Raw genomic sequence first — 14,468 nt, 5'->3', positions numbered from 1 at the left:
AATGCACCTGTTCATTATAAAGCGGCTGTCTCCCTGTCAAAGTTCACCGGCCACATTCACAGGACAGCTCGAGAGTAGCAAGGGTTCCCTCCATGGAGTGCAGGAAACACTGTGGGTCTTGGGGAGATGGGGGTTCTCAGTGGGAAACCCCGCTTTCAGCAAGACCATCACTGGTGGGCACACTGTCCTTTCTTTATCGCCCTGGATGTTCTTTCTGACATCCTCCAGCTCCCCACCCCCGCTCCCGGGCCTACCCCCACAGTGCTGTGTGCTGTCCCAGAAGAGCAGGGAGCTGACCCCATCGCTCTCAGGACCCCAACCACCACCTCCCCGGGCCCAGTTGGCAACCAGGTGGGCTCTCGGCAAACAGGTTCATTGAGCGGTGATGAGAGCCGGGACCTGCCGCTTTACTCTCAGATTACCACTCGAGAAATAACTCTGCTACCAATATTCCCTGCTGATGACAGATCTCAAGGCGGCACCAAAGGCCCCAGCTGATGGTGAGACCCAGGGATGAGGTTCCAAATCTGTCCGGCTGAACGAACCAGCAGCCCCAGGGCACCCTCCCAGCAGGCCTCAGCGCTTTTCAAGCTCCCCAAGCTTCTCTGCTGGACCTGGGACAGAGACGGGGCATACCACTGAAAATGACCTAACTCAGATTCTGCCAGGCAGGGACGGCAGGCTGCAGGTCCATCAATGGCAAAGACTTAAAAAAGATACATCGAGGGGGGTGGGGGGTGCACCTGGTTGAGTAAAAATGTTACAATGAACAGGGACCCGGGTTCGAGCCCCCCCCCCCCCCCGTCAAGTCCCCACCTGCAGAGGCAAAGCTTCATGAGTGGGGAAGCAGTTCTGCAGGTGTCTACCTCTCTCTTTCTCTATCTCCCCCTTCCCTCTCAATATCTGTCTCTGTCAAATTAAGATAAAAAATTTTTTAACTAAAGAAAGATATAACAACAGACTCATTTAGCGCCCCCCCCCCCCCCGCACTGAGCTCCAGAAACTGCTTTTTCTCCCTTTTTCTCTCCCTGGACAATGCAAGCTCCCTGTCAGTATTTCAGGACTTGGCCTTCTCCCTGGCCTGTCCCCCTGGTCCCTTGTTTATACCGATGAAGCATGCGGCTGTGGGAATGTTCCACACACTTTACCTCCAGGCAGTAGCCCTGAGCACGTGCACTAACTAAGGAGACACATTCGGCCTCCCCCACCCAGCACAGAGAAACACAACGCCCAGAAACCACCAAGAGCACGGGCCTCAGTGCCTGCTGACGGTGTCAGAACACGACCCTCCTTCTCCAAGTCCAAGTCTGCCTTGCTCCTCCTTGAAGCCTCCCCCAGAAGCCCAAGATTCCAACACATGTAATGCTGGGGGTCAAACTTGAGACCCCCTGATTAACAGTCCAAGGCTCTACTCTCTGGGCCACCTTCTGGGCTAGAAATCTTAGATTCTAACAGCATCCCTGACCCTAAGTGCACTCACCCCCCCATACACACACACATACACAAGCCCCCAAACTAACTTGTCCCTGGCAAAATTTTAAAAATAATAATAATAGGTGGCATGAAACCACTTACCTTCCGGCTCTGACGTGGTGTCCTCAACTAAATGGAAGGAGGGCCGGGCCAGAGACAAGGCTGCCATGACAACCACCACCAGGCAGATGGAGCGCCCCCAGCTGACCATGGCTACGGTGCCAATGTCCCGTCCTCTCCCATATCTCCCTGTGGACGGTAATCCCATCTGCATGCCCCGCTCTACAGCATGGGCTGCTGGCCAGTCTTCCGTCTGCAGGGAGGTGGGGGACAGCTCAGGAACTGGGGTGCTGTCCGCCTGCCGCTGCCGGGCTGTCGTTGTCCTCTGCTGCAGCCGCTAGAGGAAAAAAAGATGCCGGAGTCAGTGCCAGTGGGATCTCCCCCGCCGCCGATTCACTGCAGCCCTCTCTCGGCTGCATAGCTCTTTTCTGCTTAATGGTCTGCAAACGCCTTCCATCCCCACACACACCTCGGCGTTCTAGCTGTTTCCACCGGCACTGTCGACTCACTGGACCAGAGATCTCCTATCAAAGCAGATGTTTCAGAAACAGTGATTTGAAAGAGAAAGAGGAGAGAGAGAACAGACACAGGACACAGCGGAGAGATAAGCACAGCCACTTGAGTTAGGCAAAGTGTCCTCTCTTCTGCCATCCACTGTCACCTCTACTGGCCTCCCAGCGCAGAGACAACGTGACCTAAGCTGCAGAAGCACATTAGCAAGGCTCGAGTTGGCAGAAGCATCCACGTTCACTTCTCTTATGCCAACCAACCGGGCTTTTAGCAAGCTGAACCGCCAGGCTTACAAACGTCTATCTGTCGGGGCTGGAGCCCAGGGCTTTTCTGCTCCACTCTGTCTGGGAGCTCGAGGGGAAAGTGGGAAGCCCGGCAAAAGACGTGCAGAGAATCCCATCAACTTCTACTCCTGAAAATTCCCACCAGTTACTAGACACGATTCATTTTCTGAGGCAAACACGTCTTTCGAGGTCTTGTAGCCAGGCAGCCACTTAGGAAGAACTCACACAAGTGCAACGCATTCAAAGCAGCTGATCCCAAAGAGCCCCTGGAGTCTGCCTGGCCTCCCACTCGGCCCAGTGGCGCCCCAGGTCTGCCGCTTGGCGGGTTAAGAAGTGCAGCGGGCTCAGAGGAATCAAGCTGTTTTCTAATGATTTACGTAAGGAGGGATGTAGATCCCAGCCGACGCTAGTGATTGGGTCGATGGCTTTCTATTTGCTGACCTATTGGCTGAGCCTTTCAGAAGAAGTTTTACCAGGGGGCGCTCAACTTAACTCATCTGTCTCCCTGTCAGAGCCAAAGGCTGAAAAATCATCTAGATAACTTGAACGCGCTCAGTCTCAGCACCTAAGTGTAGAGTCGAAAGGCACAGATTCTAGAGAATCCACCGAGAACAGTCACAGCTCCTTCAAACTGTCTGAACAAACCAGGTCTTAAAAGTTTGAGAGAGGTGGAGTGGGGTGGAAAATTTCTAAACTCTTTAAAAATAGCTTTTGGTTTTGCTGACTTGATATTTCAAGTTACGATAAGGAGTTTCAACACTGTCTACACCTCCCCCAAATCCACATTAGAAATGTGGGTTCTTTTTGCCTGGACTAGAAATAAAATGGGTTTCAGAGGATGGTGTGCCAGTTTCCCAGAGAGGGATCAAGGCCATCTCTGCTTCCAAGAAAGCACAGGTGAAACAGGGTGATTTGGCAGCCTGGGAGGCGGTGCAGTGGATGGAGCACTGGACTCCCAAGCCTGAGGTCCTGAGATCAAACCCAGGGCACTGTCATTTGCCAGAGTGAGTCTCTGGTTCTCTCTTTCTCTCCTTGCTAAATACGTTTAATTAAAAGAAACGAGGGTGAAGCACAGCAAAAGCAAGATAAGAAGCGTGTGAGTTGGGGGTCAGGTGGTGGCACAGCGGGTTAAGCACACATGGCACAAAGCTCAAGGACCAGCATAAGGATCCCGGTTCGAGCCCCCGGCTCCCCACCTGCAGGGGAGTCGCTTCACAGGCGGTGAAGCAGGTCTGCAGGTGTCTGTCTTTCTCTCCCCCTTTCTGTCTTCCCCTCCTCTCTCCATTTCTCTCTGTCCTATCCAACAACAATCACATCAACAACAACAACAATAGTAACCACAACAAGGGCAACAAAAGGGGAAAAAAATGGTCTCCAGGAGCAGTGGATTCGTGGTGCAGGCACCAAGCCCCAGCTATAACCCTGGAGGCAAAAAAAAAAAAAAAAAGCATGTGAGTGTGCGTACACACAGGCACAAACTGTGTTTTCAAGCTGCATGACGAATGTCTCTCCTCTCAGAATTAGAGTCTCAAAAAAATAGTGCCGAATCTATTTCTACATGCTCCTGAAAGGAGAGTACATAAACGTTCTTCCAAGCATTTCCAGGATTCATAGAGTTGGTTTTTTTTTTTTTTTTTGGCCTCTATCACAAGTTTAAGAAAAATCTTAAATCCTAGCAGGAGATTTTGAACTACATCTCTCTCTCTCACCAACCCCCCTCAGAAGTCCCCCCCACCTCTGTCCAAGCTTCATTCACCTGACCGCCCCCGCCCCCCCCCAAGCTGCCCACCTACCCTTAGCTCTGGGCTGAGAAAGGTAAAGAATGAATGCTCTCGACCAAACAGCACATCATTCATTCATTCATTCATTCATTCATTCATTCGCTCGACTGCACCAGTATGCTGCACGTTGGCCATTTTCAGGTGCAGGGCTCACAACCGCCCTCATCTCTGGAGGGTGGAGATGGCAAGCAGCAGGTCGGCACAGGCCCTGAGTGGACAAAAGTGTGGAGGGACCTCCTGGGTGGGATAATGAGGTCCCAAGGCCTGGTGTTGGGGACACAGGCCCAGCATGCCCCTGGCCACCACAATCCCAGGTTCCTGCCTTCAATAGGCTAATCCTTCCTGGAGCCTCAGCCCCAGTGAAAGCCATGGCGTGTTTATTTTTCCCCTTGAAAGGGAACTCTCTTCTCAGCTGGGAAGGGAGGTGTCACTGACCCCATGATGGACGGGTCTTCCCCCCACCCACCTCGGACTCGACTCCACTCCACCCTCTCCCTGGCCTGTGTCCACCTTGGCCAAACCTGCCCCACCCCAAAGATGGGCAAAGGGACAAGTGAGAGAGCCTGTGTGGGAAGTGGTCCCCCACAGCAGGGCCAGGTGGGGCACTTCAGTTTGCCAGAATGTCCCCAGATAGCAGCTCCACCATTCCAGGCTCCAGGGAAGGTGGGCGGCCACCTGAGAGCCCACCCATCCTGCTCTGTGGGGTCCGCGCCCAGGCTGAGCACTGGGACATTTGGACCCTAATAGATTTCAGATCAGCGCCAGGCGCAGTTGGGGGTGTCTGGGGAACCCCACAAGGAGGGGGGCGGGCCTATCTCCAGGATCCAAATGTCCTAACTATGCCCCCCCTTATCTCAGATTGGAAAAAAGAAAGAGTAATCAGGAGTGATCGCGTATGAGGTGAGGAGGGATTCCTAAACGAAAGGAAATCTTGAAGAAGGAGAGGAGGAAGAGGAGAAAAAGAAAAGAAAGAAAGAAAGAAGGAAAGAAAGAGAAAAAGACAAGATTCCGAGGAAAAATCACAGTGGCCCCCCCGCCCCCCCCCCAGCGCTGACAAGCTGATGAGAACTTGCAGTAGCTGGGGGGGGGGGGGGGCGGGATTGCAACTCTGCCTCCGTTGGGAATATCTAGTTCTTCAGCCCCTTCTCGGGGTGCCAAAGAACTAAAAAAAAAAAAAAATCTGCATTTTAATTGACATTCCAGGGCGAGAGATTGAGGGAGAGGGAGAAGGCGTCTGATTGCTCTTCTATTCAAAGCAAGCAGGCTTTTCAGATGAAAATGAGTCGAGGCTAGTAGATTTGGGACGGGGTGAGGGGCTGAGGGCAATGGGGTTTTAAATGTTGGTAGCGGTTCACTCCAAACACCCCATGAGTGAGCTCCGATTTGCCGTGAAGCCTGGAAAGTTGTGGGTTTTTTTTTTTTTAATTTAATTGTATTTTTGATCGAGGGAGAAAAGGCAAGGAGGCCGAGAACAGAGTTTGCACAGGACGTGGGGGTCTGCAGGGCAGTGGCGGAGCTGCCCCCCCTACACACACACACACACACACACACACACACAGCCCCAGCCCCAGCCCGCGGGGCCCCCAACCCCGGCCTCCCGGCGCCCGGCAGGAACCCGGAGCCCAGCCCGCCCGCCGGCGGCTGCAGGAATGAGCTCAAGTCCCAACTCGCCTGCGCTTTCGACACCCCCGAGCGGCGGCCGGGAGAGCGGGCGGAGGACGCGGAAAAGTGGGTCCAGCTCGCCCCCTATCCCCGGGCGCTGGGTGCTCCCTGCTGCACCCACGGCCGCGGCCGGCGAGCGGCGCCGTGCGCGGGGACCCGGGACCCACTCCATCAGCCTCGGGACATCGCCGCCCCTCCGGGGAGCCGCACCCCACTGGCTCCCCTCTCTCCCAGGGAAGGGCTCCCCCACCGGGACTCGCATGGGACAGGAACGATGTCCCCCAGGGTCCCAGAAAGAGGCACCCCGAGGATACCTTGGAGAGACATGGGGGGGGGGGCTGTGCCACCAGAGAGGCAGCCCCGGGAGGTTTTGGGGTTCGCGGGTAGTGCCCTGGAGGGAGAACTGGATGTGCCGGAGTTTGACAGGGAGGGGGCGGGAGGAGAGGGTGTCAGCGCCAGGGGCAGATGTCAGCATCTGAACCGCCAGCACGCACCCACCTACCCGCATCGCCCATGCCGCCGCCCCGGGAAGGGGAGAGTGCAGGATGCCAGTCCCCGCGCCGGCCTCCGCTCGGGGGGCGCACGGGGAACCCCGGCCAGGCTCCCCGCGATTACCTTGAGCGGCCGAGCTCCTCGACGAGCCGCGCTGTCCCCGCGCCCGGCGCGGGGCGGGATGGAGCCGGATACCCGAGGGAAGGCAAAGTCTCTCGATTTGCGAGGGAAAAAAAAGAAAGGAAAGAAGGAAGGGAAAAGTGGTCCTCGGCCCCCCCCCCCGCGGCACCCCGGCTCGGGGGCTTCAGGGGCTGCAAAGGGGGGGCGCGTGCATGCCAGCTGCGCGGGGCTCCGGGCGGGCAGCGCGGGGAAGAAAGGGCGCGGGCTCGGCGCCGCCAAAGTCGGCCGGGCAGGCGGGGTGGCTCGGAGCAGCGCGCAGGGGAGCCGCCGCCTCCGGGCGCCCGCGCCCGCGCCCGCACCCGCACCCGCACCCGCAGCCGCCGGCCCGCCCGCACCGCGCGCCCGCGCGCACACCGGCCCGCGCCGCCGGGGCTTTGTGGCGGCCGCGCTGCTCGCCGCTCCGCTCCACCGCTGCGCTCCGCCCGCCCGCACCGCCCGCGCTCCCCGCGCCCGCCGCCGCCGCCGCCGCCCCTCCCGGCGGGTCACGCCCCCGCTGAAACCCGAGCCGTTTCCTGGACGGCGGCGCCCGCTCTGCCAATCAGCGCCGCGCACCCCGCCGCCGCCACCCCGCGCTGCGCCCCCAGCCCCAGCCCGCCCGGGCGGGGACCCCCGGAGACGGCCCCCACACACGCGCCCGGCCTCCGCCCGCGGGGTCCCGACACCCACCACCACCCCCACCCTCCACCCCACCGCCAGGACGGTTCACCTGGTTGGTTGCGAGTCACCAAAACTAAGGACAGCGAGCCCCGCTCCACCACCGTCACCCCCAAAAGAGCCTCGGAAAGGCGTCCGAAGGGGCCGAGGGGAGCAGTTGGATGCGAAAGGTTGTACTTCAACAAACAACCAGAGCAGAGCGAGGAAAAGCAGATACTTCTGCTGGTCTTGCTACGGGCGGGGCGCGCGAGTGGGGTATGCTCCTTAATCAGCACGGACACACACACACACACACACATACAGGGATTTTCCCAAAATTCTTGGTAGGTAATCAAGATGAGAGAAGTTAAGCAATTTCTCTGGGGTCACACAGCAGAGCCCAACTTGGAAGCTGGCTCCATTAAGATAGATGATAGATAGATAGATAGATAGATACAAAGATAGATAAGATAATAAAAATTGTATAGTCAAAGTATTTGGATTAAGTAACTTGAGAAAAGCAGTTACAAAAGCCAGAACTCCCACCTTCTGCACCCCGAAAAGAATTTTGGTCTGTACTCCCCGAGGGGGAGAAATGTTAAGGGAAGATGACCAGAGGGCTCTGAACTCCCATTTCCATCGGGATGTGGATAGAAAAGAGGGGAGGGGAGTCGGCTGGTAGCGCAGCTGGTTAAGTGCAGAAGGTTAAGTGCAGCGGGTTAAGCTCACGTGGCGCAAAGCACAAGGACCAGTGTAAGGATGCTGGTTCGAGCCCCCTGCTCCCCACCTGCAGGGGAGTCGCTTCACAAGCGGTGAAGCAGGTCTGCAGGTGTCTGTCTCTCCTCCTCTCTGTCTTCCCCTTCTCTCTTGATTTCTCTCTGTCCTAGCCAACAACAATAACTACAACAATAAAACAACAAGGGCAACAAAAGGGAATAAGTAAATAAAAGAATATTATCTCTTTAAAAAAAAAAGAGGGGGAAAGGAAGGATGTTCCACGTTCAGAAGTAGTAATAGGTGTAGGTGTGACTTAGAAAGGAAGGGAAGGCAGGACCATAGAAACAGTGGACAAATATTTGTAATAGCCCACCCATATCTGTGGCCTTGGGAGAACTACTGCAGTTTCCAGGGGAGAGAATGGGGACACAGAGCTGGTGGGGAAAAGTGTGGAATTAAATATACCCCTGTTATCTTGCAATTTTGTAAACCAATATCACTAATAAAAAGGAGAGAAAGAAAGAAGAAAAGAATTCAAGAGATGGTCAGCCTGAGAGGCAGTACAGGGAGTAGTAAGGGGTTGGACTCTCAGGCATGAGGCTCTGAGTTCCATTCCTGGCACTGAATGTGCCTGGGTGATCTTTCGTTCTCCCTCCCCCCTCACTTTTTTTAAAAGGATCTTTCTTTCTTTCTTTTAAGTCATTATTTATTGGATAGAAACAGCCAGAAGTTGAGCGCCTACATAGAGGGAGAGAGACAGAGAGATACATGCAACACTGCTTCACTCGCAAAGCTTTCTCCGTACAGGTGGAGACTGGGGGCTTGAACCTTGGTCCTTGTACATTGTAATATGTGCATTCAATCAGTTACACCACCCCCCCATCCCTGGTTCTCCCTCTTTCTCAGATAAATGAATATTTTATTTAAAAAAATAAGAGAATAAAAATAAGTTCAAAAGATTCTAAAGACTCAGCTCTGCTATAAATAGCTGTATGACCTTAAGCAAACCAATTCTCACTGAATCTCAGATTCTCACTGGCAGAATCAGATTCTTCAAATGAATGCCAGCCTGTCCCTGGGTAAGGGCCATTATTTCCCATTTGGTTGTGTGTCGAGGTGATGTTTTCCATATACCGTCTCTCCTTCCTCCTCCTCCAACACCTACCTCAGCAGCTCCCATGCATAAGTCCAACACTTAATAGATAAAGAATTTAATTATGTTTTTTTTTCTGAGGAAAGGTCATTAAACCCCAAAGCACTTTAGAACACTTTTGAGATTTGAAGATAGATGGAGCAGTGAGCCTAGGACTGACCTGGGGAGTGGACTGACTGCTTCTGCATTTGGAAATGCAGTTCCTCACGGATCACTGGTGTTGCTCACTGCCTAACATTTATAGAAGCTTTTTTTTTTCAAAGTGCCACATCACCAGAAAATTATTTTTCTTTTTTTTATAATATTTTATTTAGTTTATGATTTTAATGAGAAAGCATAAATACAGAGGGAAAGAGAGAGAAAGAGATACCAGAACACTGCTCAGTTCTGGCTTATGGTGGGGCTGGGGATTGAACCTGGGACCTCAGAGCCTCAGGCTTGAAAGGCTATTGCACAACCATTATGCTGTCTCCCCAGCCCGAAAATTATTTTTCTTACCAGCACATCATTCATGCCAATTACTGAAGAGCCAAGAGGGACCAATCAATCTATTGGAGTGCTCCGGGCACATGGCTTTGAAATTATGTTTTGGAAATGAGACAGAGAAAATATCAGGTATACACACACACACACACACACACACACACACACACACTTACCCATCCTTAGGGGAGGGGTGTGGTTTGGGTCCAGTGTTCCAGGTGGGATCCGTCTGAGAACCTGTTTATTCACTGCCAGTCAGCCAGGTACCCCCACCCCCACTCCCCAGCCAGCCACTGCATCTGGGTACAAAGCCAATACTTTGTCAAGCTGCTAAAATCTCGGGTCACCAAAAAAGAGATGTGAGTGTCGCCTGCCCAGAGCTGGCACTTACATCTTTATATTCTCCACCAATAGGGGACTCAAGTGTCTGGGAGAGTCCATCCAACAAAGTCCTCCCCCGGCCATTGAGGATGCTGTTAACACATTCTCACATAAATTACTGCTGCAGGAAGCTGTAGCTTCCCTGTCTCCATTCATCAATAGGTTTCTATGGGCTGTAAGAACAAGGAAGTCTTCCCCCTTACAAATGACAAATAAGGACATCTACTTTAACATCCAGACACAATTTACTGAATTTATTCTTGCAGGGGATGAAAAGATATCCACCCATCAAAAGTTCCCTCTTTCCTCAAAGGGAGCTTATGGGTAAATGAACCAAGCCAGCCCCCAACTACAGACCCATCCACTTGGAGGGGAAAAAAAAAAACGAAAACAAAAAAAACACTTGGATTTTTTTTTTAAAAGAAATCAGTGCTGGGAGTTCGGTGGTAGCACAGCGGGTTAAGCGCACGTGGTGCAAAGCGCAAGGACCAGTGAAGGATCCTGGTTCGAGCCCCCGGCTCCCCACCTGCAGGGGAGTTGCTTCACAGGTGGTGAAGCAGGCCTGCAGGTGTCTATCTTTCTCCCCCCCTCTCTGTCTTCCCCATCTCTCTCCATTTCTGTCTGTCCTATCCAGCAACAATGACAACAGTACTAACTACAACAACAACAACAAAAAAAAAAGGGCAACAAAAAGGGAAAATAAATAAGTAAAAAAAAAAAAAAGAAAGAAAGAAATCAGTGCTGTCATACTTCGGCTTCCCTTGACCTCAGAGGAACTAGGCAAGCTTTCACACCAAGAAGGAGACTTCTGAATGAGAAAATAATCTCTTTACGGTTTTTTTTTTTTTTTGCCCTTCAAGTGTCTTGGAACCCCTTTTGTCAACAGCCTCTGGTGAATGGTGTTGCTAATAAGCCTATTAATAAGCTGCCCCTGCGGGAATGAATAGGTAAGTCAGCCTCGGTCTGCGGAGGGTTCAGGGTCCAGGGCAGAAAAGGCTGCTAGAACTAAAGGTGGCAGTTGGAACTGATCTCCCAACTCCAGACAAGGCACATTCACAGCCCCTGAGCCCCCTGCTGTGGTCCCCTTTCTCCACACACACCCCCCACCCTTTACAAGATGTCTTGAGTAGTCACCCCCACTCTTTTTTCAAAGTCCTGGATCTCCCCCCATCCCTCCATACTAATACTTTAGCAAAAAGGACATCAGAACCCTGACATCCCCAGAAGTTTCCACAAACAAATTGTACTTGCTGGCCCATTGGTTCAGGGGGCAAGAGAAGATTTGGAATTTTTTGTCTTTTTTTTACATAAATTGTTTGGTGGTGGGTGACAGGCCCCTGGCCCTGTAGAAAGCTTTGTGAATAAAGGCAGGAGACATTTAAGTGCTAATGAGCCCTGGGGAGGCCAGGCCCAGCTCCCTGTACAGCTCATTCTCCTTTCTACATCTCAGTAATGTCAGCAGCATAATAGGAGCTGGTGAAAAGAGAAGCAGACAGCCCACATCCGCCAAGAAGTATGGTAAGTAGCTCTCCTGGGAAGAGGCGAGAGGATCGTGCCCCCCCCCCAACACCCTCACAGCACGTCAGGCCCATCTTTACGCATCCCAGCTCTGAACTTCATGGATGCTTCTAAACTTAAAACTAAACCCCAGTCTCAAAGCTACCTCATCCCAGCAAAGTCCTTCTGTCAACCCCAACTGGTTTAAATGGGGTGGGGCTTGAATTCCACCAAACCTAGGACAGCTCTCTGCACCCCATGCTGTGTGACCTTGGGTGAGTTCTCTGAGCCTCCCATCTCCTCAGTTGTACAAAGAGAGGAGAGGGTGGGGCTACTGGGTAGCTGGGCTCAGGGACAAGATGAATAACAAGAAAGAAGGAGGAGGAGGAGAGGAAGAAGACATTTGTATGATTCTAGAGAAACTTGGCACGTGGGAAATGTTCTATATTCCTATGTTTATGATGAGCCATTAGTACCATTTCTGTCTCCTGCAGCTAATTGGAGGATGAAACCATTATAAGTGGACTGGGATATGCTCAGTACGTAGAGGACAGGACTTGAATGTCTGATGTTCCAAATTCAGTGCCCAGCACTACACAGTCCAGAGCTGAATGGCACATTCTCTGTATCTCTCTCTCTCTCCTCTTCCTCTTAAAATTAAGGTCTTTGAAAAGTAATACTCTCAAAAGAAGCCTCTAGAACTCTCTAGCGCCACCTGGACGTAGTTACGAGCCTGGTCTGCATACACTGAATGAAGCTGGCTTGGCTGAACCCCAGCGTTGTCCTAGCTTAAAAGTCCACAAGTGGCCACGCAAAATGACAACGTCATGTTCCCGGGAAGGCCATGGTCATCCTAACAGAAGGCGGTGCTATTGTCTGTTCTGACCTCTTAGGGGACTTCTGAGTGGCTTGAGTGGTATGGGCAGGTCTCCCTAAGGTGACAGTCTCCAGACAGAAGTGAGAAAGTGGGTGGCAGAGCAGAGGGTTAAGCGCAGGTGATGCAAAGTGCAAGGACTGGCATAAGGATCCCGGTTTGAGCTCCCGGCTCCCCTGCAGGGGAGTCGCTTCACAAGCGGTGAAGCAGGTCTGCAGGTGTCTTATCTTTCTCTCCCACTCTCCGAATTCCCCTCCTCTCGCCATTTCTCTCTGTCCTATCCAACAACAACGACATCAGTAACAACAACAATAATAACTACAAAAGCAAGGGCAACAAAAGGGAATGAATAAATAAATAAATATTAAATAATAATAAAAACAATATTTGAAAAAAGAAGTGAGAAAGTGTGCACTGAACAATCACAGTGACCCACATTTTTAAAAAAATAAATTTTATTTATTTATTAATGAGAAAGATCAGAGGAGAGAGAGAGAGAGAAAGAACCAGACATCACTCTGGTACATGTGCTGCCGGGGATCAAACTCAGGACCTCATGATTGAGAATCCAATGCCCTATCCACTGTGCCACGTCCCGGACCAAGACCCCCACATTTTACAGGGAGGCAAGTGACAAGTACAAGACACCCCAGTGCTTACAGGCAGGGAGGCTCAGAAATCTGCTGTTTTGCCGGATGTAAGTTTCACTGAGTGTCCTCCAGAGCTAGTCACCCACTGTCACCTACCACCCCTGGCGGGCTGTTCAGCGGCTTCTGGTTGAGACTCAGCTCAGGGCAGGATGCAGGCACTTTGGGAAAAAGACACCCCCTCCCAAACATTCACATTTCCAGAGAAGCCCAACTAGCAACTGCATATGACGTTTTCTTCCTTCTCCCTCAGGTGCACCAAGAAGAAACTGAGTTGAAGTCATTGTTGCTACCTCTCTTTCCAGGAAGCTCAAGGGCATGAGAGTGTGAGGCAGAAGATCTCTTTATTTTATTTTATTTTATTTTATTCACTCTTTTTATTTATTTATTTATTCCCTTTGGTTGCCCTTGTTGTTTTATTGTTGTAGTTATTATTGTTGTTGTTATTACTGTTGTCATTGTTGGATAGGACAGAGAGAAATGGAGAGGGGAGGGGAAGACAGAGAGGGGGAGAGAGAGAGAGACACCTGCAGACCTGCTTCACCGTTTGTGAAGTGACTCCACAACAGTTGGGGAGCCGGGGGCTCAAACCGGGATCCTTACACCGATCTTTGTGTTTTGTGCCATGTGCGCTTAGCCCGCTGCGCTACAGCCCGACTCCCGATCTCTCTTTTACATACACAGTTTCACCCACTGAATGTGCTTCTACATAAGGGAAGACGTTAGGGTCACCACCTGCAGTTACTACAATCAGTCCCAAAGGGAAAGCTTCTTCTTCTTCTAGCGTTTGCCCTTCTTCCGTAGCCAGTCAACAGCGTCAGATTGAGCCTGATGTAAAGTTTCGAGACCTCCTTTGAATCTGGAGAGGTGGCAGTCGCTGACTATGCAGGTCATAGTCTGTCTGTAGCCGCAGGGGCAGTTTGGGTTGTCTCTGGCTCCCCAGCGAAGGGAAAGCTGAAGCATTGCATTTGAGAAGCGAAGGCTTAAAAGCCTGAGACAAGTTTGCTATCTGCGTTCTGGGTTACTCTGTGACTCAAAGCTCAGTGCAGAAGGAACTCTGGAGCTTTGACTGCATTCTGATTGCGGGGAGGGGGGAGGAGAAGGAGGGGGTGTAGAAAGATAGTGGGAGAGGAGAATCATTGGGGAAACTTTAGTCTGGCCTCAACAGGGTCCCTTAATATCAGCTTCCACACCACAAGTCTCTAGCTGACATCTGTCAGTCTGAAAGATTCATGGAGATGTACTCGGCTCACCCACTGAGCAGAAGGTATGTCTCCAAGGCTGAGAAGGTAAGTGGAATTTGACAAGCAAAGAGGTGTGAGAGAAACTGGATCAGAGCACCCCATCAATACCTGGGTCTCCATCCCACCTCTGTCAAGACCTGGCTATGTGATGCTTGGAAAGCAACCTCCTCACCAGCTCGGCTGAACGACTCTGAGCCCTGCCCTGCACCCCACTTCCCCAGGCTGTATGTTATTCAGCACGACAGCCCCAGCCAATGTTGATTTCAAGTGAAACTAACTCTACAGAAATGCAAACGACAGGGTCCTGCACTGACGCATCAAGTTAAGTGCACATTGTACAAAACACAAGGATCCTGGTTCAAGCCTCCGGCTCTCCACCTGCGTGAGGTGGGGGGGT

General features: G+C 52.1%; 1 protein-coding gene across 14 annotated transcripts in view; it reads right to left on the bottom strand.

The window, feature by feature from the left end:
* FGFR2 (fibroblast growth factor receptor 2) overlaps positions 1-6,907 on the bottom strand; it is a 110,094-nt gene extending 103,187 nt beyond the window's left edge. For 5 of the 14 annotated variants that reach the window (XM_060171159.1, XM_060171161.1, XM_060171165.1 and 2 more), the window contains exons 1-2: positions 6,386-6,905; positions 1,576-1,870 (exon numbers count right to left, since the gene is read on the bottom strand). In XM_060171159.1, coding sequence (XP_060027142.1) covers positions 1,576-1,747 — 172 coding nt within the window. In that variant the 5' untranslated portion in view covers positions 1,748-1,870; positions 6,386-6,905. Of the gene's footprint in view, positions 1-1,575; positions 1,871-2,002; positions 2,506-2,552; positions 2,645-6,385 lie in introns of those variants that run through there. The other 9 variants (XM_060171160.1, XM_060171166.1, XM_060171168.1 and 6 more) reach the window with 5 other exon arrangements.
* Positions 6,908-14,468: the final 7,561 nt, after the last annotated feature.

Source organism: Erinaceus europaeus, chromosome 14 (assembly GCF_950295315.1).
Source record: "Erinaceus europaeus chromosome 14, mEriEur2.1, whole genome shotgun sequence".
Lineage (NCBI taxonomy): Eukaryota > Metazoa > Chordata > Mammalia > Eulipotyphla > Erinaceidae > Erinaceus > Erinaceus europaeus.
The sequence above is the reverse complement of the archived record's forward strand: the minus strand, read 5'-3'. Positions and strand labels throughout refer to the sequence as shown.